Source organism: Sminthopsis crassicaudata, chromosome 1 (genome assembly GCF_048593235.1).
Source record: "Sminthopsis crassicaudata isolate SCR6 chromosome 1, ASM4859323v1, whole genome shotgun sequence".
Lineage (NCBI taxonomy): Eukaryota > Metazoa > Chordata > Mammalia > Dasyuromorphia > Dasyuridae > Sminthopsis > Sminthopsis crassicaudata.
The window spans coordinates 419687337-419712516 of record NC_133617.1 but is presented as its reverse complement, the minus strand read 5'-3'; the positions used below and the strand labels follow the sequence as shown (position 1 = coordinate 419712516).

The following is a 25180-nucleotide window of genomic DNA, read 5'->3' as shown; positions in this document are numbered from 1 at the left end:
ATCCTTAAGTTAACAAAGGTATATTCTTTTTTTAATCATTCTCTCAATTTGGTCACATGGGAGCAGAGATGAAGTCATTTTCATTACTAGTTGAGTTCACCAGAAACAAAACATCTACCAACTAAACTTTTTTTTTATACTCTTCTTTTTAAATAGCTTTTTATTGATAAAACATATGCATGATTAATTTTTCAACACTGACCCTTGCAAAAGCTTCTGTTCCAACTTTTCCCCTCCTTCCCTCCAATCCTCTCCCCTAGACAGCACAAAGTCCCATACACATTAAATATGTTAAAGTATGTTAAATAAAATATATCTATATATATTTAGACCCAACTAAACTTTTAATCCTTGCTTTAGCTCTTTGTAGAATTATGTCTTTTGTTTCCTGATCAATATTAAATATCACAGTGGTTGTGGCAGAGAAAATCCCAACAATAATAAGGAAACTCTACCTGTTTACATTCTCTCTCTCCTAGAAACAATGCTTAGATAATTAATAAATTGTCTTACACAGGCTTGTAATACTAATAAAATTGTTAAGAAATGAGATTTTTTTTTCCAAAGAAAAATGATAGTGTGAATCACATTCTAATAGAAGCCACCATGATTCAGAATCCCTTCTCTTAAAAGCAAACAAACCCACAGTATCATTAGACATCTACATGGAGCTTTTTTAGAATACAGCTTCCTAAAATTACTAAATCCTGATTTAGGTTAATAGAATCTGTCTTTAAGGGAAAGGCCAAGTCCATTAAGATATATTAAAAGGTATTTGTTTCCATTCATATTCAAGTCTCTAAGTACCTTATATGTTTTACATTATAAAGGTAAATCCATATCATTCTAAGTCTTTTCAATAATTGTATATCACCTATCCAGTCTGGGTAAGATTATATCCTATTCAAAGCAAATCATTTTTAGCTGCATCAAATTGTTAGCAATTGTAATGGGCCAGAACTCTATACTTAAAACAAGAATTCTTACAAGGTGCTAACTCAGTGGAATTGATGAGACAATGGTTATCTAGTTTAGCATGGTGATTAATAGTTCTCTAATGCAGTATGACTGAATTAATACAACAAATAATGGTTCCCTAGTGATATAATGATTGGCTTATACTCAGTATACTGCTTATAAACTGGGACAAACTCAGCCAGAGAGAGGCTCAGAAGGGCTCAGAGAGAGACTTGGAAAGGACTCAGAGACAGACTCAGAGAGGGTGCAGAGAATGGAATGCAGATATTCATAAAATAGAAGAGGATTTCAGAAAGATCACACACCATTACTGGCTGGATTTATACAGTAACACAGGGCTGGTTCATTATTAGAAAAATTCTAGGTATAATTGACCTTGCCAATAATAAAAATAACAACAAATCATATGGTTATTAATTTTTTTTTGGACAAAATGCAATGCCCATTCCTATTAAAAACATTAGAAAGAAGAGAAATAAACAGAGCTTCTTTTAAAATGATGAGCAATAGCTATCAAAATCTAAGAGCAAGCATTATTTGGAATGGAAAAAGCTAGAAATTTTTCCAATAACATCAGGAATGGAATGAAATAGGTTAAGTCTATTAAGACATTAGCCTTCAATATTGTATCAGACATGTTAGCTATTAAAATAAAGACACAAAGATTTCAGGAATAGATACAAATATCTGCAAAGAGAAAACAAAACTGTTACTTTTTATAAATGACAATGTTTCCCTAAGAGAATTAACTAAAAAACTAATTGAAACAATGTCTGCAAAGTTGCAGGATGCAATATAAGCCCAAATAAATTAGCTGCACACATTTATATTGCCAACAAAAATCAGTAAGGATAAAGAAATTTCAATTAAAATGACTGCAGACAGTATAAAATGTTTGGAAGTCTACTTAAGATATAGGGAATTTTTAAACCTAATTGTAAAATGCTCTCTAGACAAATAAAGGCAGGTATAAATAATTACAGAAATATTAATTGCTTATATGTAGACTAGCTGATAAAAAATTAAGTGTTCCCTAAATTGATTTACTTATTCTCAAAAAATTATTTCTCTCTCCTTCGAATTTATTTGCTTATTCACTGAATAAATAAATACCAATCAAACTATCAAAGAACTACTTTATAGAACTAGAAACAAAAACAACACAATTGATTTAGAGGAATAAAATATCAAGAATATTAAGGGAATCAATGAAAATAGGGATGGATGGGAGTGAAGAAACGTACCTGATCTCAAACTCTGCTCAAACAATTTTGTATTGGATAACAAATAGGCTGCTCAGTAAAATACACAAGGACCTAATATTCAGAGATAAAGGAGCCCCACAGCCTTTGCTGTTGTTCAGTCCTTCAGGCACATTCGACTCTTCATGATTTCAAGGATCAAAAAGCATGCCAAGCCCTTCCATCCTCCACTATCTCCTGAAATCTGTCCAAGCTCATGTTCACTGCTTCCTTGATTATCTATCCATCTCATCCTCTGTGATCCCCCTTTCAGTGTTTCCCAACAACAGTATTTTTTCCATTGAATCCTGTCTTCTCAACATATGTCAAATTACTTAAGCTTCAGCTTCAGTATTTAACTTTCCATTGAATAGCCTGAATTAATTTCTTTAAGTATTGGCTGATTTGATGTCATAGCTGTCCAAGGGACTCTCAAAAGTCTTCTCTAACATCACAACTTAAAAGCATCGATTCTGCAAAGCTCTGCTTTCTTATAACTCAACTCTCAGAGCCATAAGTTGCTAAAACCACAACTTTGAATATACAGACTTTTTTCAGCAAGGTGATGTTTCTGGTTTTTAGTGTATTGTCCAGATTTCCCATAGCTTTCCTTCCAAGGAACAAGTCTTTTAATTTCATGGCTGCAGTCACTGTATGCATTGATCTTTGAGCTCAAGAATATAAAATCTGACACTGATTCCATTTCTTCTCCCTTTGTCATCCAAGGAATGACGAGAACAAATGCAAAATTTTTAGGTTTTTTTTTTTATGTTAAACTTCAAGCTAGCTTTTACACTCTTTTTCACCCTCATCTAGAGGCTTCTTAATTCTTCTTTACTTCTTCACTTTCTACTATCAGAGAATATATTTGCATATCTGAGACTATTGATATTTATCCCAGCAATCTTAATTCCTGCACAATGACTTAGTGTTTGATAAACCAATCTCAGCTATTAGGGGGACAACTTACTATGTGACAAAAACTTTTGGGAAAATTTAAAAAATAGTCTAGCAAAAAATAGGTGGAGACTAAAGATCTTATACTTCATTCCAAGATAAGCTCCAAATGGATACCTGATTTACACATAAAAGGTGATATCATAAATAAATTATAGGAACATGGAAGGTATCACATGTATGAATGGGGGAAATCTTCATGACCAATAAAAAAATAAAGAAATTCACAGGAAAAAAATAATTTTGATTACATAAAATTAAGATTTTTTGTTTTTTTGTATAAAAAAGCTCAATGCAGCTAAAATTAGATCAAAAGCATGAAATTAGGGAGGGGGTGGAAATCTTAGTAAGTTTCCCTGATAAAGATATTGAATGAGATGAGGTGAGATCTTTCAAGACAGTTGTGAAAATCGAGTAAGGCTTCATCTACTTCAGAGTTTGACTAGGCCTGAAGGACTCTGAAGTTCGAGCCAAGAGCATAATTGCGTTCCCCTCCCATGATATCATCTCCTCCCTATTTCAGTCAAATATGGACAACTATGTACTTATTGGTCAAGTTCAATTTCGTAGGTAGATCTCGAGTTTAGAATGTAAGACTCTCAGCCAATGAGGATGAGAGTCAGTGGTGGGAGGGGGTGTTTTGCCTGAGGGATAAAGGTGCTGTCCTGCTCACAGGAAGCGCTTCCTCTCTTCAACTGTCTGCTCGAGGAGTTGGACACCCAATTCTTCTGAGAACCTACAATAAACTTTGCTTTTCTCTAGAGAGCTCTCTCCAGCTTTTTTATTAAATGGTGACCCCTCACCATTTCCATACCACACAGTATCATTCTTTTTTTTTTTTTTTTGTATGGAGGGAAGACAATTGGGGTTAAGTGACTTAAGTGTCTGAAGCCGGATTTAAAATCAGGTCCTCCTGACTTCAAGGACAATACTTTTATCAACTGTGTTATTTAGGTGCTCCTAAAAGTATAATTTTAAAGATATTTAGAGGATTGTATCCCTATATAAAACAAAGACCCACTCTCCAATTGATAGTCAAAGGATACACATAGGCAAATTTCAGAGGAAGAAATCTAGGCTACTGATAGCCATATGAAAAAAGTTCTCTAAATCACTAATGAGAGAAATGCAAATTAAAACAACTATGGCCCACTTCAAAACAAACGAAACCCATCAAATTGGCTAAGATGACCTAAAAAGAGATTGAAGAAAGAGAAAAAAGAACCACTGCATAAAATATTTATAGCAACTTTTGTGGTGGCAAATGATAGAAAACTGAGGGAATGCCTATCAACTGGCAAATGATTAAACAAGTTACAATATATGAATGTCATGGAATAATATTATTTTGCTGCAAGAAGTGATGAATAGGATGATTTTGATGGGGGTTGAGGTCCTTTTAAGATTTCTTTCTGATTCCCCAACCCCCATGGCTGACCTTTGATTTACAAATCCTGGTCACCGGGCTCTCCCCAGCCCCCACTGGATCTGAACTAGCTTGGAGTTTTCCCAACCCCCACAGTTTAAACCCATTGAATACTATTCAATGCTGACCCTGGCTGAAGGCCGGCCAGGAGCCTGGGACTTCACCCACTTTCAAGATCACCAAGAGCCCCCATTATAAGAGGGGCTACTTTGGAGTCCATGTTTGCCGAAGTCCTAAGCATGGCATCCTTATGTCGGTTGTGCCAAGGGTTTCTGCCCACCGGATCTAATCTGGTGCCCTTTTATCTCTACCCTCAACTTTACTAACTAAACTTTACTTCCAAATCCCTACAATAAATCCTTTTTATCAATCTAGGTTTTCAAGCCTATAAATTCATTTACAGGGGACTCTGCGTGCCATCACGGGACTATCCTTGCACCAACCCAAGAGGGGTTTCCCCTTCCCTAACTCATCAATTTCAGAGAAACCTGGTAAGATTTATATAAATTGGTACCGAATATAAGCAGGACCAATTTATATTTGTTTTTATGTAATATTATATTTATATATATTGACATTAATATTATATATTTAAATAACAGCAATAGTATAAGGTCAATCAACTTTGAAAGACAACCACAATTTCAAAGGGTTCATGATATCCACTTTCACACAGAGAAGTGATGGTCACAGAATGAAGACTGAAGTATATGTTCTCTTTCTCTTTTTCCTTCCTTCCTTTTGTGGTTAATTTTTTTTCTGCATGATTTTTATATATATATTTATATATATATATATATATATACACATATATATATATATATATATATATATTTTTTTTTTTTTGTAAAGGAGAAGAAGGAAGGGGACATAGAATCAAAAATAAAATTTAAATTTAAAATTTAAAAATTAATTAGAGACAACATACATTAACTCTAAAGAATAGGTGAGTCATGTAATAACAAATCATAGAAACTTTTAATCTTTGGGAGGAGGGTTGCAAAAGAACCTTTGGGGGAAGGATGATTGGGGTCTCAGACCCTCCCCACCTCTGGGAGGGACACACCCTCTGGTCCATAAGAAAAACTTCCAAGATAAGTAATCTCATTCAATTTTGAATTGAATTAAACTGAAAATCAGTCTCTCTGATTCATCTAGGGATGGGCCCCCAGCTCAGGGCCAAAGATCAAATAAGCCCCAGACCTCAGAAGGCTAACAAAAGATGACTCTGAACCCCAAAGCTCTGCTAAATGCCCTTCTGGACTTAGCCCACTGATGAAGATAACTTTCTTCTCAGTGTAAACCCACCTTTGCTAATTCTTCTCTGGAGTTTGACTGCTAAGAAAGCTGTCTTCTTAGTGTAAATAAATCCCCTTTTGTCACAAATTTTGGGTTTGTGAATTCTTTTGCAAAGAATCTGCAACATCAACCAGAAGGGATCCCATTGCTATTAGGGGATCTCTTACCCTCAATTCTCACACCTCATCAATTTCATCAAAGAAAATGATAATAATGAGACAAATGTATGCAGCCAAAACATTCTTTAGGGGAGAATTTATATCCTTAAAAATCTTTTATAAACAAAGGACAAAAATATAGATCAATGAATTGAGTACATAACTAAAAAGAACAAAAACAAAACCAGAAAAGCTATACATAAAAATTCCCAAATACCAAAACAGAAAACTTAAAAATTAAAAGATCAACATTTGAAATAAAAACATTGATGAATTTATAAAACTAAGAGTTTATTTTTAACATAAATGAGATAACAGCTTGCAAATCTGATTTAAAAAGAGGAAAACTAAATTTAGTATCAAGGCCAACTCAGCTTTCAAGCCCTCTCATCCGGGTAATATGTAGTTTTTTGTTTGGTTGGTTTTTTCCCCAAGGAGAAGCATAAGACCATGGCAACAGAGGCTTAAAAGATGTCTCTTTGCAGATAGGATATAGATTTTTTTTATTTGCAGATAGCAAATAGGATAGTGAGAGATTACAGGCAGTTTCACCTCATAAGTCAAGGAAAAACAATGGGACAAAGTCATGAAACAATTCCTAGAGGATTCACTTGAAATTGATGTTATCTTAATTAGGCAGTTGCACTTAGAATCTGAGAATCAGCCAGAAATTTCCATTAAATTGCTCCAAATCTAGGAGAGTACTATACACTGTGAATGCACCATGTATAGAGTCTAAAATGGACCACCTGGCACTCTCCAAAGTCAAGCGTGTCAAACAAAAAAACACGAATTTTAAGCTGGGCAGAAAAGAGGACAAGAGTAGAGAAAAGAAAACAAAACAAACAAGAATGACCTTTTTAATAGCCCAGTCCTAGGAAGCCCCTAGGTTATTTTTGTTTTTTGTTTTTGAAAGAAAAGAATATTCAATGCCACACCTGTCTGAAACTTTAACTACTCTAAATTGTCTTAGTGAAACTTTAGACTACAAACTCCAACAAATCTCAGTCACATTGTTCCCATATCTGAGCACAGAGAGACTAGAAAATTTTTGTCGATAACTTTGGCTATAGATACTTAGTGTTCATAAGCAGGTATAAAGTCTTTTTTCAAAATATCTTTAAAATTAAATCACTTACCTGGTGATCTTTAATCAGGCTGTTCCTTTCACCACTCTCTTTTTTTAAGAAAAATTCCACAAAGCCTATCTATCCCCAAGTATGACAAAGAACCATAAGGAAAGCTAGAGTGAAAAATTTCTACAAATCACTTGATTCTAGGAATTTAAATTTCCTAACTTAGGGATTTATTTATTTATTTTTTTTAACAAATATAATCATTGACCAGGTCAGATGGAGACCCTGATGGATTGATTCTTTCTATGGATATGGAAAATTTCTCAGATGACTAAAATTAGAGGCAGCTTCTCAGTGGATCTTATGAGGCATAGCTCTTTAATGACGCCTCACAGAAAACACCTGGTTTATTTTGTGGCTTTGTGGGTAGAACACAAGGCACAGTGTAGCACTGAGCAAACAAAATTGTTTAATCATAGGACTTCAGGTGTTATGCAGTTATGAGCTGGGTATTTACCAGAAATTTTTTAAAAGTATTTCACCTAAGAACAACACAATACTTACAAATTAAACATGAAGTAATCCAATTGAACCTCTGAAGTGTTACCTCAAAAAACCTAATTTAAACAAAGAGAATGTTCTAAAAAGGGCTTTTTTGGGGAAAAGGAGGAATAATTGGAAAACTATAAGCATATATGTGATACTGAAAATAAAACAAATTAATGTCTTAAGTATCTAATTTTTAAATTTGGCACTGGGTCTATTCTTTACCAAAAATGGGCCTTCATACATACTGTTACAACTCTATATACAGTAATGAGGGGGTTTGAGGTCCCTTTAAGATTCCTTTCTAATTGCCCAACCCATGGCTGACCTTGATTCACAAATCCTGGTCAAAGGCACCCTTTGAATATCTTGGCCCACCCCCCACAATCAGCTCAGCTTCCCCCAGCCCTCACCTGATCCGAGCTAACTGAAAAGCCCGCCAGAACTTGGAACTGCCCACAATCTTTTGGGTATAAAAGAGGTGAGCTGGAACGCCCTCATTGCAGGAGCCCTCCCAGCTAACATATGGTATTCTTCCAGCCATGTAAGGGTTCCTTCCCGCCCAGCTGCTACCTTTGGCCCTGGCATCTTTCTAACTGAACTTTACTTCCAAATTCCTACAATAAACCTTTTATTTATCAATCTAGGTTTTCGGGCCTGTAAATTCATTTTACAGGGGACACTGCCTCATGGGATTATCTATGCGCCGAGAAATGGGGTTCTCCCTTTCCTTTCCCTCATTAATAATATTCAAAGACCATGTGAATATTCATCAGAGAAAGCCAGGCATAGCAGGTAATAAGCTGTCTCAAGGTTATAAAGAAATACAGCCTAGGCCAGCTGTGTGACCTTGTCACAAATCCTTTCAATATCCTTAGGCAACTCTCTAAGAAAATAGGTTAAGTCATAGGAAGTTGCTGAAGCTCAAATGGCCTTTTTATTTTTGGCCACTTCTGGCAGAATTTAAATTTAAGTTTTTCTTATTTCAAGGCCAACATGTCTGTCTGTCTCTCTCTCTGTATGTGTGTGTCTGTCTGTCTCTCCCTTCCCTACTCTACATCCAGAGATAATGATAATGGTATTCTGAGAGAATATATGTACATACACACATACATATACATGCCATATATCTGTGTGTGTGTGTGTGTATGTGTGTGTGTGAGAGAGAGAGACAGACAGAAGGAGAGGGGGAAGGGGAAGGAGAAGAGGGGAGGGAGGAAGTGGGTATTAAGATTTGGCATAAATTTAGATTTGGAGTCAGCCTTCTCTGATAGCTGTCCAACAATGGACAAGTCATCTCTAAGACTCAGTTTCCTCACCTAAAAAATTAGATAATAAGATCTGAATTATCTATCTCATTACTGTAAAAGTGCTTTATAAACCTTAAAGCTCTATATAAAAGTGTTATCATTCCATCCAGAATTCTTAAGAAGAAATGATCAGAGTTATCAGGGGACAAGGTAGAGGCCAGCCTCCATATTTATTAATTTGGAGTTCGTTAGACCAAAGGATTATACAGTGATTTTTTTTTCCTAAAAAATTTTATAGTCTAGAATGATCCAACTGAATTGAATCACATTATCTCATTAGATTTGCACAACTGGCTAAACTTCTTGAAAAGGTCTTTTACAATGGGTGCCTCCATTTTCTCTCTTCTTATTCTCTTCTTAATCTCTTACCATACATCTTATTTCATTATTCCATAGAAACTGCTCATTCCAAAATTATCAATGATCTCTCTTTGCCAGATCAATTAGCCTTTTCTCAACTACCAAGCAGTCTTTTATTCCTCCTAATTAACTTTCTTCATTACCCTCTTGTTCTTTATATTCTCTTCTCTCTAGGTTTTCTTTCTAGGTACCACTCTTTCCTGGGTCTCTTCCTATCTATCTGACCTTTCCTTCTCAATCTTTCTGGATTCTGATCAAGGTATGTCACAGGAGTCTGACTTGGTGATTGAATTCTAATTGTTGTCCCTGAACCCAAACCCCACAGAAATCCTTAAACCTGGATGTCATTAGAACACACAGAAGGGCCTTTCTCCAAAGTGGTGCCTATGCACACTCCTTATTTGATGTCCTTTGGATGAACTTATGACAAAGTCAGGTTAATTATAATTACCATACATAAAATCCTGAGTGAGTTGCATTTTGGATAACCACATACACAGCTCCCCATATTAACAAATCCCTCCTTTCACCTCAAAATCTACATATTTTGTGATATAATCAGCAACTGTTTTCTTCCTGCAGCATTCTTTTTAAAAAAAAAATTTTATCAAAATTTTTTTATTTACAAAACATATGCATAATTTTAAATATTCACCCTTGCAAAATCTTGTATTCCAAATTTTTTTTACCTCCTTCCCTTTACCCTCCCCCAGACGGCAAATAACCCAATATATGTTAACAATGTGCAATTGTTCTATACATATTTCTATAATTATCATGTTTGCAGCATTCTTATAACTCCATTATTTAAAGTTCATATTGAGTGTTGACTTAAAATTACCAGTAACTACTATACCAACTATTATTAATTATTACTTTATCTACTAACTAGAAAATTAAGTACTGTGTTAATAACTGTATAGGAAAATAGTCTATAGGAAATAGGATTTCTATCTTTAATTTAGATAAGAGAAGAACAAAAATGGGAATCTGTAATCTGAACTGCTCAGAAATATTCAAACAATTTTTTCATAAAGAGTTCATGTTGTCCAGAGCTGTTCATGCTTTCTGGTATAAAAGTTAATTATCTAAATATCAGGAAACTTAACAGTTAATCCATAAACATAACATGATTTTCCAACTTTGATATTCAGAAGGAAATCAGTACTCTCTTTTATTTATAGACCATTTCCCTCAGTCTCAGAAGGCAATTTTATTTCCCACTTTCCTGATATTACAGCCCCGCAGAATAAGTTCCCTCAGTTTCCTAAAATCTTTGTCCTCCCCTGCTCAATTTCAGTCTCAAATGATAAACTGGCTCTCCTTCATGCCAAAGCCAATCTTCCACTCTTAATCCTATCATCACCTCTTCAAGCACTGTGAATGTTATAAATATAAATATGTTCAGGTGTTCTCTATTCTGAAAATAAAACAACAAAAGCAAAAGCAAAAAAAAAAAAAAAAATACTCCTTGTCAACAGGCAATAACTCCATAAAACTTATGTGAAAACTAGGTTTATTACAAGAAAAATGAACATGCATGTGGAATTCAAAGATTTCTCAATCCATATAGTAATTTGCATTTTCATAAGAGCAAGACAAAGAAATCTCCACCTAAAGGGGTACATCATGGGAGGAGGAAAAATATAGTGAAGGTGGGAAAAGGACAAAATTACTCCTGAAGAGGAGGAGGAGCAAGGCAATGGCAAAAGCTGCATCCTTTTCCCTTGGAAACTGCTAGATTATGAAGACAAGAAAGTCTGCTTATCTATAGGGTGCCAGATGCACAAACAGTGGCAGTGTTTCTAGCAAAGGTAACTGTTAGGATTCTTACAAGGTACTTATATACTTAGTTCACACCTTTGAAGGAGTTCAAACCTTTAAAGGAGTTTACACCTGTGTGGTACGGAAATGGTGAGGGGTCACCATTTAATAAAAAAGCTGGAGAGAGCTCTAGAGAAAAGCAAAGTTTATTGTACATTCTCGCGAGAAGGGCGTCCCACTCTTCGAGTAGACTATCGAAGAGAGGAAGCGCCTCCTGTGGGCAGGACAGCACCTTTAATCCCTAATGCAAAACGCCCCCTCCCACCACTGACCCTCATCCTCATTGGCTGAGAGTCTTACATTCTAAACGCGAGATCTACCCATGAAATTGAACTTGACCAATAAGTACATAGTTGCCCATATTTGGATGAAATAGGGAGATGTCATAGGAGGGGAAGGCAATGCCCTTCAGAGTCCTTCAGGCCTACTCGAACTCTGAAGTAGATGAAGCCCCACTCGATTTTCACAACTGTCTTGAAAGATCTCACCTCATCTCATTCACACCTTTAAAGGAGTTCGATCATTGGTTCATACATTAGACTTCAGACCTTTAAGACAGCATACTTTTAAGGAGCTCCCACCAGCCCAGGGAATACCCACAAGTCCATTCTCTGGGAGGATAATAAAAGCCCACTCTCTGAGAGTTTGGATTGAGTCAAAGGGAGAACTTCGGGGAAGCTCGAGGAGATTTAGAGCCAGGATTAAGTGGATTCGCTTGTCCAGGAGATTCACAAGTCTAAAGGAAAAGCCTGCTCTTGGTCTTCCGGGAGATACACAACTAGGATTGACTTCCAGGAAACCCACAATCCCACACTCTTGGAGGAGGAGTCTGATTCATTCCATTTTCAACCTTGGTGCTGGCTGGAGACACTGGGACAAGAGCTCTTGGGAACCAGAGTGAGGCCTCTAAGAAAGCTAGCCGAGCCCCAAATGAAGGAGACAAGACTTGAAGGAGAAAACAAAGGATCTGGACTTTAACCCCTGGCTGCATTTTGGGATTATTGAACTGAACTGAAAGGAAGGCTGCCTCCAGAAGCTCCCCAACAAACCTGCCCCCAAGAGAAGGATTACAATTTAGAGAAACATGTGACAAACTCAAAAAGATAAGTTCAGGGGACTCCTTAAGAGTCCTTAACGCCTTTAATCTTGTTACCCCTTGAACTTATCCTATTTTTCTTTCTTTCTCTACCAAAATTTTAAAAGAGTAGTCTCTTTACTCATTGCTTCTATTTCTTCTTCCTAAACTCACTTTTTTATGCCACATAGCTAGGTAGTTAAATGATTCAGTGGATAGAATAATAGACTTCCTCAGACACTTAATACTTGAGTGATCCTGGACAAATTACAACCTTCTCAATCTCAGTTTTCTCAACAGCAAAGTGAAATTAAAAATAGTACCTACCTCACAGAGTTATTGTGATGATCAAATGATTTAACACTTCATTTGTAAAATGCTTTGCAAATTTTATAGCACCACAAAAATGCTAGTTATCATCATCATTATGGCTTCTGTCCCCATACTTGGAGATCTCTAGTGAGAATGATACTCATAATCTCCCAAGGAAGCCAATTCTACGTCTGTAGAACTCTAATTATTAGATTTTTTTTTTAACATCAAACCTAAATTTGACTCTTTGCAACATCTACCTTATGCTTCCAATTCTGCCTTCTGTATTCTATATTCCTTCTTCCACATGATAGCCTTACAAATACAAGAGAGCTGTTCCCCTCAGTTTTCTGTTCTTCAGGTTATACATGCATAGTTCCTATGCCCAAAGGGCTATCAAACTGTGCATACCCTTTGATCCAGCAGTGTTTCCATTGGGATTATATCCCAAAGAGATCTTAAAGGAGGGAAAGGGACCCACATATGCAAAAATGTTTGTGGCAGCCCTCTTTGTAGTGGCTAGAAACTGGAAACTGAATGGATGCCCATCAGCTGCAGAATGGCCAAATAAATTATGGTATATGAATGTTATGGAATATTATTGTTCTGAAGAAATGATCAACAGGATGATTTTAGCGAAGTCTGGGGAGACTGATGCTAAATGAAGTGAGAGAACTATGAGATCATTGTACACAACAACAGCAATATTATATGATGACCAATTCCGATAGAAGTGGCTCTTTCTAACAATGAGATGATTATTCAGGCCAGTTCCAATGATCTTGTGTTTTTGGGTTTTTTTTGTTTTTGCTAAGGCAATTGAAATTAAGTGACTTGCCTATGGTCACACAGCTAGAAAGTATTAGGTGTCTGAGGGCAGATTTAAACTCAGGTCTTTCTGATTTTAGGGCTGGTGCTCCACTGCGCCACCTAGCTGCCCCTCCAATGATCTTGTGATGAAGAGAGACATCTACACCCAGAGAGAGGACTGTGGGAACTGAGGGTGATTCATAACATAGCATTTTCACTCTTTTTGTTGTTGTTTCCTTGCATTTTATTTTTTCTAATTTATTTTCCTGTTCAATTTTATTTTTCTTGTACAGCAAGATAATTATATAAATATGTATACTTATATTGGATTTAACATATATTTCTATCATGTTTAACATATATTGGATTATTTGCCACCTAGGGGAGGAGGTGTGGGAAGGGGCAAGAAAATTGGAACACAAGGTTTTGCAAAGGTTAATGTTGAAAAATTATTCATGCATATGTTTTGAAAATAAAAATTTTTAATAAAAAAATCTGTCTCTTCCCCCAAACTTTTTGACTTTTAGTGCTCCCATTATTCTACTTGTCACCAGCTTAAAAATCTCAAAACTTATCTTTGTCTTTTCCCACTCTCTACATCACAAACAAGCAGTTGCCAAGCCTTTTTCCCTCCACATACCTCTGGAATTTATTCTCTCCTTTCTAATCCTACTACAATCACAGGTATACCTCAGGATATTGAGGGTTTGATTCTAAACCACAATAAAGCAAAAATCTCATTTAGCAAATCACATGAATTTTTTTATTTCCCCATGAATATAAAAATATAAATTGTATATTGTAGCCTATTAAATATACAATAATATTATGCAAAAAAATTAAGAAGTCCATTTTATGATGGAAACAACAAATTATGTCAGCTGGTGGGGGAGGGGAGGAGTTTCATCCTTAATTTACAAATAATTAAAAGAACTATCACTAAATGAAATTGCTAACCACCTGAGCCTTCAGAAAGTTATGATTTGTTTTTGCTGGGAGAGGATCTTGCTTCTATGAGGATGGCTGCTGGGATTGGGATGTTTGTGGCAATGTCTTAAAGTAGGACAACAATGGAGTTTGCTGCATTGAGTCTTTCTTTCACTTGAATACTTAGAGGCTATTGTAGATCATTAACTGACCTGCATTAACTGTATCTAGTTTCAGGAAGACCAAAAGAAAGGGAGAGAAATGGGGGGAGCAACCAGTGAGTGAATGGTCAAAACACACAATATTTATTAATTTCACTGTCTTTTGCTAGCACAGTTCAGAGCACTACAAACCATTATAATAGTTACCCTGAAGATCACTGTTTACAAATCACCAAAAAAGGTATATTACTAATAAAAAAGTTTGAAATATTGTGAGAACTACCAAAATGTGATTCAGAGAAATGTCAGCACATGCTGTTGGAAAAATGGTACCTATAAAGTTACTCAATGTAGGGTTGCCACAAACCTTCAATTTATAAAAAATACATTATCTGCAAAGCACAATAAAATAAGATTTGCCTCTGTCCTGTTTTTTTTGCCTTTATCATATCTCATTTCAACTAATGTAGTTATTAACTTCATCCTGACTCCTCTTTCATCTCTTCATACCACTGCACAAGTGATCTTTTCTCCTTTGTTCCTTTTTTCTGAATTCAACAAACAGTAAATAAACGAATATCTGCATGTAAACAATAGAAAAGGAGACTATATAAAACTTCAAACTTTTATTATATAGAATTGTTTCTTCTTTTCAAATATATGTAACTTTCACATTCATTCATTGGCTTATCTTCTGTATTCTCAATTGAGAGACAGAAACCTGGCCCTACCCCCTCCCACTATGTTTACCTTTCCCACTTTGAAAAACCAAACCAAACCAAACCAAACCCTTATAACTAATATGCATAGGCAATTGAAACATTTTTTTCTTTACATTGAAAAATGTAAAATTTTCTCCTGATTCTGCCCATTTAATTTTCATCAAGTCATATATGTCTTTCCAACTTATCTAAAACTATCCATTTAATCCATTCTTAAAACATTCTTATAAATCCATTCATTTATATGGTATATAAAAATTATATACCATAATTTTCTGGCCATTCCTTTATAGCTTTTTTGCTGAAAAGAGCTTCTATAAATATTTTTATAGGTCCTTTTCCTCTTTCTTGGATCTCTTTGGTTTATAGTGGCATCAGTGGATCAAGTATTATTGAGGGACATGGCTCCAAATATTTTCTAAATTGGCTGGACCAATTGACAGCTACACTAATAACACATTATTGTACTTGTTTTCCTAAAGTCCCTTCAATAATTATCATTTTCTTCTTTTATCATCTTTGCCATCTGATGGCTATGAAGTGGAATCTGCTTTAATTTGTATTTCTCTTAATTATTATTTTAAGCATTGGTTGTTAATAATTTGTCTTTCTTCCACTGAAAACTACTTACAGCTATACTTTGGCCATTTGTTTATCAATGTCTCATTGTCATTAATTTGAATCAGTTATTAATACATCTTGAGTATCAGAATTTTATCTGAGAAATTTGCAGCTAAGATTTTTCCCCTGCAAGACTGAGACTAAATTCTCTGGAAGGGAGTAATCAGTCCTTAACCTTTTCTCCTTTAATGTGGATAATTAAGACATTTATAATATAATATATACATATTATAATATGGTTTTATGTTGAGTATAAGCATATTCCAAATAAATACATAATTCATAATTTATACTATGAAAATAAATTACTCATATTTATTTGGCACTTCAATTTTCAAAATCTGTAAAGGGCTAGAACTGAGCAGATGCAAGGTAACCTAGCATGTAGGGCTAATTACCAATTGGACAATTTTCTATTAACATATGCTTGGAGAATGACCCTCCCTAACTATTCTGTGCTGGATTGGTGGGTGTGGACAAAGAAGGAAAGAGAGAGATGAGAGGGTGGAGAAGGACAGGGAGGATTCATTCTTTAGTCGGTGGAGAGAGAGGAAGGAGATGTGGAGATTGCTAGATCTAATCCCCTGACTGAGACCGCAAAAAACTAAGAATAAAGACTTTTGCTTATCCTGACTCCAGCTGATTCTAAGATATCCAGGGCCACAACAAAAATCTCTTTTACATATACTGTATGCCATTTGAACTTCTCATCAGAAAGGTAAAATAGGAAGCAGAGTGATATCCCTGTCTTACAGATAGGTTTCTAGGTTTCTAAAAGCTTAAGTGAAACAATCTGGAATAACTAAAAAAAAAAAAAAGTCCTAGATGGAAAAACATGCTTTGAATTTCTAGAGGACTCTTTCTCTTTTCAAAGAGATATTTAAAATGTATCATATTATCAAAAATTATTTAACCACGTATTATTGGTCTGTAAGAAATGACCAGCAGGACGAATACAGAGAGGCTTGGAGAGACTTACATCAACTGATGCTGAGTGAAATGAGCAGAACCAGAAGATCGCTGTACACTTCAATGCTGTATGAAGATGTATTCTGAAGGAAGTGGAAATCTTCAACATAGAGAAGATCCAACTCACTTCCAGTTGATCAATGATGGACAGAAATAACTACACCCAGAGAAGGAACACTGGGAAGTGAATGTAAACTGTTAGCACTACTGTCTATCTACCCAGGTTACTTATACCTTCGGAATCTAATACTTAATGTGCAACAAGAAAATGGTATTTACACACATATATTGTATCTAGGTTATATTGAAACATATGTAAAATGTATGGGATTGCCTGTCATTGGGGGGAGGGAGTGGAGGGAGGGGGGTGATAATTTGGAAAAATGAATACAAGGGATAATATTATAAAAAAAAGAAAAAAAAAAGAAAAGGAAAAAAATTATTTAACCACAACACATTTAATTTATGAATTTTCTGGAAAGTGGCCTGAAAAAGTATAAGACCTTCACAGAGTTGGAGCTCCGAGCCAGTGGGATTGATATTTTAATATTCAAGCAACATCTCATTTCATCTCCTAGATCAATTTCATATAGGAAACTTCCTCAAGAAATGCAGGTTGGTACCTTTTCTGCAACTTTTAGTCTTAAGAGAAATTAAGAGAATTTTTTTCACCCAGTCAGACTCTATCAAGATGCAGAAATTGGACCTAGGTCTGGCTTTGAAGCTAATTCTGTATCCTCTATGCCATAAATTCTGTATCCTCTCAAGCATAAAGAGAATAAATACAAGGCAGTCTTGGGAGAGAGAGAGCAATAGCAGATGCACAAATCAATTAAGACTAGTGTTTCAGCAAAGTTGTAAAAAAAAAAAAAAAGATTTCAAGATATAGAGAGAAGGAGCAAATGAAACAGTTAGTATAAAAATGTGGTAATGGGAGATGAAGAGGAAAAAATTATGTATTTAATATATACGTCAGATACTATCCTGGCTGGGAGCTGGAACAACAACAAAAAAGATTCTCAAAGATCCAGACAGAATGTTATGCGTGAGGAGCAGCAAGCCACCACTTTGCCTTTATCACTGAGCAGATAGAGGTGAATGATTGTAAGAAAAATGGAAGGAAAAAAAAGGAAAGTGTCATATAATGAAGAGCTTTAAATGCCAGATAGAGTCATTTATATATGATCCTAGGTGTGATGAGTAGATGGGTAAAGACATGGGTAGAGACTTGAGGCAAGGAGACCAAATAGGAAGCTATCCAACAAGAGGTGAAGGGAACTAAATTTGTGAGAAGGGAAACTAAAGATCAGATACATCAGATAAGAGGAGCTATATAATACAAAATCTGGCAATTCACTGGATATGGGATAAGCAAGAGTGAAGCATTAGTAACATCAAGACTGTGAACCTAGGTGACTGACTTACAAGTATTACAGTACTCCTGACAATACTCCGGACAATAAAAGGCAAATGTGGAAGAACAGATTTTTGGGAAAAGATGAGTTCTTTTTTGGACAAGCTGAGTTTGAGATACATATGGGACACCCAGCTGAAAATGACCAAGAGGCAACAGCTGACTGGATCTCTCTCTTTTTTTTTTCTGAGGCTGGGGTTAAGTGACTTGCTCAGGGTCACACAGTTAGTGACTGGATCTCTTAAAGAAAGAGAGACTATAGTTGGATATGTAGATCTGCGTGTCATCTGCACTGAGATGAAAACTAAACCTATGGGAGTTGATAAAGTTATCCAGTGAAAAAGTATACAGAAAAAAGGGAGAGTTCGGAAGACAGAAGTGTAGAAGAGTGACAAAAGCTCAGAAAGAGACTATAAAGGAGTAAAGGGTGAGCAACAATGTCAAAGGCTTCAGGGAGGTCAAGAAAGATGAGAAATAAGCAGGGGCCATTAGATACAGAAATTTAGAAATCTTTGGTAACTTCGGTGAGAAGAGTTTTAATTTGGTAATGAGATTAGAAGCCAGATTTGAAAGAACTTACAAGAGAATGAGGAAAGGAAGATCACTCTTTCATGGAGTTTAGCTGAAAAAAAAGAAAAGAGAAGCACCTAGCAGAGACAGTAAGAGTTAGAAGTTTTGTTCTGTTTTTTAAGGATGAAGGAAAGGGGCGTATATGTTGCAAGTAGGGAAGGAACCTGTGAATTGGGACTAAAAATAAGAGAAAGGATTATGGGGACAATCTACAGGAGGAAATGGGGAAAAATGAGATCCAGGATACGAACAGTAGGATTGGACTTTGCAAAGAAAAAAGGCATTTAGGAAGAAATATAGGGGGAAATGCTGAGTTGTAAGATAAGTTGTGAGATAAGGAGGTAGGGGAAGAGTTTGCTTCTTATGGCCCTCTCCCTTACTCTCTGACTCCCCCGGACCCAATTCGTTGACAAGACCTATAGACTCTATCTCCACAATTATAATAATTTCTTGGCTCAAGCTTTTATTCTCTACAATTTACGCTCCACACAACTGCCAAAACAATGTTGTTAGGGGACAGATCTGGCCACGCCATTAGCTGCTCGGAAATCTTCAGCAGATCACTGCTGCAACTAGGATTAAATTAAAATCTCACAGCCTGACATTTAAAGCTCTTTAAAACATAACTCCACCTGGATTTCCAGTTATTTTCTTCTGTTTGGTCTCTCTGTATAACAAAGCATTTGTTTATTATCTTCCTCTTAAAGAAAAAAAATCTAAATCCCTCCTTTTAATCCGTTATTTATGCCTCCACTGTACTTTATTTCTAATGGGTCAGTAAGTTTCACTCTCAGGATCACGCTCAGATGAGGAGAGAAGGAATACACATTTATAAAGAACTACTACACAGCAGGGGAGCAAAAGGCTTTACCAATATTACCTCTGTCATCATCCCCATTTAGAGTGGACGAAATTGAGGCAAGCAGAGGTTAGCTGATTGCCCTGGGTCCCACTAGTGTCTGAGGTTGGACATCTCTGCCCCTTTGCTAAGGGGGACCACCTTCGAGAACACTTGGATCTGCCAAGCCCCGTGATTTTAAAGGCGTCCTCAAACCTCTAGAAATCCTCAATGGAGTGGAGTTCGCCCGGCAGGGACTCGGGGTCCTGGATGCTTACAGCCCAGTGGCGGTCCGGAGCGGCCCTCTCCCAGGCCCAGACGAGGTCATTACTTCCGGTGGCCTGTGAGGGGGAGGGGGGCAGGGATCCTCAAGGAGGCGTCCCAACATGAGCAGGCTCACTGACGGAGGGGCCCTGAGGTACTGGGGAGAGATGAAAGGGTGTCCAGAGAATGAAGCACCGCTCTCACCCTCACTCCTAGTAAGGAAAGATGGTCAGGCCCTCCCCGGCCATTACTCGTCACTCACCATCGCCGGCTCCCGCTCCCAATTTCAGTCCAAATCCAGTTCTGGATCCGGACTCCCCGTCGCCCGTGACGTTTTTTTCAGAATTCCCACCCAAACCAGGCTCAGGGCGCAGGCGCAGCTTCCGCTGGCTCCGCCCTCCCATAGCCAACACCTCGATTTCCACCCAAACCCGGCCTAGTGCGCAGATGCAGCTTTTGCTGGCTCCGCCCCCCTAATGTCCGACTCTGAATTCCTACCCAAAAGAAGCTCTGCTTCCACAAGGACTTGCACTCGAGTCTGACACCTCCTAGAAGCCAGGTGTCCCAAGTCCCTGACACTTATTTAAGCTCCATGACAGGAAGCGACTGTAAAATGCAATACTCTCAGCCGGTGCAATCCTAGCTATGATTTAGGTCAAGTCACTCAGCACTTGTCTGCCTCAGTTTCCTTCTCTGTAAAATGATGATACTTTCACTAGAAAGGCGTGGGAAAGTCACCTAGTCCCTGAACGCCTCGGCTTTCTCATCTGTAAAATGGAAATAATAGCATCTACATCCCAGGATTGTTAGGAGAATCAAACGGAAGAATTGTGAAGTGCTAAGCACTCAGCGTCTTGACAAAGTACTAGCTATATGTTAGTTCTTATTATTTAGATTCAAAGGACCTGCATGCGAATTCTCTATCTGCCACCGGTGTTTGGGAATGTCTGGTGCCGTCGTTCCTAGAAACAATTTCCTTCTCATCTCTGCCTCCCAGAGCAGAATCCATGCCTACCCCAGTTGCTATGTTTTAGGGAGAGGATTTCATGGTTACCAGGGCTTTCTCTTTTTCAGAATCATCTGTGTGTGTGTGTGAGAATGTACGTATATAATATGAATGTTGCATTCTCCCATAGGAAGTAAGGCATTTGAGGGCAGGGATTCAGTCTCCCGGTGTCCCCGTGTCTTGCACGAAGTTGGTAAATGACAAATAATTGAATAAGCGCAGTAACTACCTTATCCAAAAGTCATTTACTTATGCTGAGAATCATCGGGAGTGAGCAGGAAGTACAGAGATGAGCCACATCTTAAGGAGCTGTGAACCCTGCCCCTCAATGGTAAATTAGATTTTCTTCTACTTCTGATGTTCCCTTTCCTCTATAGGCTGTGTTCAGTCACTTTCAGCCATGTCTGAAAATTTGGAGTTTTCTTGGCAGAAATAATGGAGTGGTTTCCATTTTCTTTCTTCTCCAGTTCATTTTGCAGAGGAGGAAACTAAAGCTTACAAGCTAAGTGACGTGCCTAGGGTCACAAAGCTAGTCAGGGATGTGATTCGAAACCACATGTACTTGTTTGTCAAATTCAATACTATATCCATCACAGCAGCAGTGTCAAGTTCAAATAGAAATGGTTATCTGGGCTGCCGCTCAGCATACTGACCTAGAAAACCACAAATTAGCATTATCTATATTACATTTTTATATATTTTGTTAACATTTGTTAATCCAGTTCAGCCCGCCAAATCCACTAGTCCAGTTTGTTACTTTCTGCTCTAGATCATACCGACTGTTCCATGATGTCTTAGTGTTCCTCTCAAACTGAGCAGAAGTGTAACAGCAAATGTCGGTGAGGAGGTTATGTGCTGTAGTCAGCACTGGACTTGGAGGCCGAAAGTTCTCAATTTAAAAGCTGCTTCTCGTGCTGTCTTGGCCCTGAATAAATAATTTAACTTCTCAGTGTCTCAGTTTAATAATCTGTAAAATGAGGATCATATAATTGCATCCATTTCACAGGATTGTTGTAATAATAATCAAATAAAAATTTACAAAAATACTTTGTAAACTTTAAATCATTACACATGGTAATTTAAAAATGGATAGTCCACTGGATTTCTGATTTTTTACACATTTTATAAAAAAGAAAAACAACACAAAATGCTGCTAAAAGATAATTTATTAAAGACTATCCTATAATCTTCTGCAACAATGGCACATACAATGATTAACAATAGCAAAAATGCCTTGATTTCTTTTTTAGTGTTTTGGGCAGTGTATCTGTGGACATCAAGTTCCCAAGAATCCTAGAAGCATGCCAGGGAAATCCAAATCCCACTTCATGTAGCTGTACAAGTATCTAAAGAAAGTCCATACCAAAAAAAAAAAAAAAAAAATCCAGAGAGTCCTACCTGTTGACCAAGAGGGGTAACAGGGACTGACTAGTCTTACTTTTCAGAGGCACACCACCCCCTCTGTAGAAGATGAGTGGAGCAGGAAAATTTCTCCCAAATCCAACTCCTGCAGCCACTGATTTATCTCAGGATCTAGCCCAGAAAGAAAAAGAACCTTCCCCTTCTGCTTATTATGTTGGCCTGCTTACATTTGTTCACATTCATAGCAGCAACCCAGGCTGGGCCAACCCAAAGACACTGTCCCAGACTCCTAAGCACCATGTGAATCTGTTCTGATTGTGACACTTTTAAAAGCTTCTGGAAACTCCCTCTTCAGAGCCAGCAATTAGGTATTTGCTCTTAGGCCAAGGCCCAAAAGTGGGGTATAATTTATCCCTGGCATTATTTATTCCAGTTCTTAGTGACATATTTTTTGTCCTTGGGGTTGAAGCAGCGAGATGAAAGCAGCCTCTGCTCAGGCACTTCAGCTCTTGGTGACACCCTCAGGATTACCAATGAGGACTAGAGGTATCAGGCACATCTGTGGATCTAGCCAACTCTGCTGTTCATCAGACATTCACTACCAATCATTCTAGATCTCCCTACTTCTTCATATGAATAACATGGATACATTTAAATTTGGGGGGAATGTTTAGGAGTGGAAATAAAAGAGATAAACAAGAGGCTAAGTGTAGAGAAGGTGAAATATTAATAGAGGGAATCCTTCAGGAAAGGTTCATGAGACCAACAGTCAGAGATTTTGGTTTGGTTCTTAAGGAAAAACTCTCCTGGCTATCTTTGCAGCCTAGTGCCTGTGTTTCTCCCTGTGAGAAAACTTTCCTTCCCAGAATTTCTCCTAAAAATTAGACATCAACCTCTTGGCTACAGATGATCAAAGGCTACTCCACAGCTAACTTCCATGAGCCTGGCAGGGAGAAGGATGGGAATTTGATGATATGAAGGAAGGCAGGTACAGTTGCCCAGGTTGGCACATGGGATGGGAGACTCAACTCCCTTCCTCTGAGGAACGAGACTCTGATTTGAGCTTCACAAACTCTCGAGCCACTTCATCATTGCTTCTCTGGGACAGAATCCGAAGAATAGTCAGGCCTGTTTCATCCATGTGGACCTTCCGGCCCAGGGGGCACCAGCAGGCACAGCTACCTTTGGCTGCCATCTCCCTCAATGGCATCACTGCTAGCCCCAGCACCCGGTCCTCACGTGCAAAGCAGTAGTCCTTCACACACACCTGAAGTTCGTAGGCATCGGGCCCTTCCTCATTCCCCAAAAGGCTGTGAGCACAAGAGGGTGGGACCCTGTTAGCTGGGGCTACTGAATTCCCCACACAAACAACATTTCTCATAATACCCTCATTACCATTCTTCCCCTCACCCCTAAGATCTTCCCCCATGAAAAGTGCTCCCCACTCACAAGTGAAACGTCTCATTGTACTTGGGGGCCCAGTTGTTGCTCTTGGACTTGGTTGTAAATTTTCTTTTTCGGTCACTCTGGTGTGGGCCAACCATGGTCACCTCCACAAAAGGCCTGAACATGCCTGCTGTCTGCCATTTGAGATCGTTGGCAGCCACCACTACCCAAACGAAGAGGGCCCAGTTAGAAGTTTAGGAGGGTCTTCCCATGTCCATATAATCACTTCCCTCCCCCTTTCCCACCCTTGCTAGGCCCCACATAGCATTTCTCTTAGAGAAACTAGGGAAGACATTCTAGGCACTGTGGATACTTTAGACTTGGCCTGTGTCTGGGAATCAGGAAAGGAAAGTTTCATCTGAAAGGAATCCAGGAAATTTAGCAGTTCATTGAAAACTCCCTGGATGAGAAAGAGGAGGGATGCCCTTCATCATACCCTCCTTCTTTCCTCATCCTTCCTAGCCAGAATTCCTGGCCTTTGCCATTCCCCCTTCCCTCCCCATGCAGATACCATCTGCCTTTCTCACCTTTCACAGTGACCTTGTGTTCCCCAGTCCCAGGATGTGTAAACAGATCCACTTGGATGGAGACTTCTCCCACTGGATCATCCACACCTGATCCTATAAAGCAGGCACATAAGCCATCAGCTGGGAGCCCTGGGGCTGGATTAGCTCTGAACAAGACCGTGAAGCTGGGGAGCCCAGAGTAAGAGCTCAGGCAGCCCCACCCTGCCCCAAAGCCAAGCAGCAATCATCCTGCAGCAGCCACTAGGGAGTATGTAATGCAGGAAAGGAAGGGAAAGATGAAGGTAAGGCTGATAATGCTTCCCCTTTAGGAGGATCATTTCATATCAATATGGCTCCATTGTTGCCTGGTCAGCTCTCTCAGATCACCAGGGGTTCCCTAGAATCTCAACTCTTCTTGGCTCCTGGCCACGGTATTCTCCTGAAGATACCAAAAGAACCTGTAGACTATTACCTACTTCTGACAGCAAAGCAAGAGGCTGGCTAGGCTGCAGGGACAGCTAGATGGGGATTTTCCATGTCACTGAAACAAAATATCTAGAAAGCATCACTCAGAAATACTGGACAAGACACTAAGAACCTTGGGAGGATTGGGAGGATTTTCAACAAGTAAAGGCAAAGGTAAATTTGGAAAAGGTTTTAAGAAGGTGATATTTAAGAACCAAATTTGGATTTCTAAATCCCAGCTTAAAACACAGGAAGAAAGAGCAGGTCAGAGAAATCAGTCTTTAAGAACTATTTAAAAACACATCTGTCTGGAGTATTGCAAATCTAACCAAAAGGACCTTCAGTTGGAAAGGTGAGGAGTAGGAGAAGTCTATATTCATCCACCAAGCTTCATGGACAGTAGATACACTGTGGAAATAAGACCATTAATAGAGATGAATAGGGGAGGGAAGGCAGAAATTCATAGTAGTCAACAAAAAATTGCATAGTTTCAGATGTCTACACATAAAAACATAAAGTATGGGTAACAAGTAAGAT

The 25180-nt window shown here is 37.9% G+C and overlaps 2 protein-coding genes across 7 annotated transcripts in view; both read right to left on the bottom strand.

Annotated features, from left to right (window-relative positions):
- LOC141550070 (phospholipid-transporting ATPase FetA-like) overlaps positions 1 to 20305 on the bottom strand; it is a 131326-nt gene extending 111021 nt beyond the window's left edge. For both annotated transcript variants that reach the window (XM_074280286.1, XM_074280287.1), the window contains exon 1: positions 20121 to 20305. The gene's annotated coding sequence lies outside the window, so the exon portion shown is untranslated. The remainder of the gene's footprint in view (positions 1 to 20120) is intronic.
- A 1707-nt stretch (positions 20306 to 22012) lies between these two features.
- UNC13B (unc-13 homolog B) overlaps positions 22013 to 25180 on the bottom strand; it is a 339532-nt gene continuing 336364 nt past the window's right edge. For all 5 annotated transcript variants that reach the window (XM_074280308.1, XM_074280310.1, XM_074280309.1 and 2 more), the window contains 3 exons: positions 24200 to 24292; positions 23676 to 23835; positions 22013 to 23536 (listed from right to left, as the gene is read on the bottom strand). In XM_074280308.1, coding sequence (XP_074136409.1) covers positions 23251 to 23536; positions 23676 to 23835; positions 24200 to 24292 — 539 coding nt within the window. In that variant the 3' untranslated portion in view covers positions 22013 to 23250. The remainder of the gene's footprint in view (positions 23537 to 23675; positions 23836 to 24199; positions 24293 to 25180) is intronic.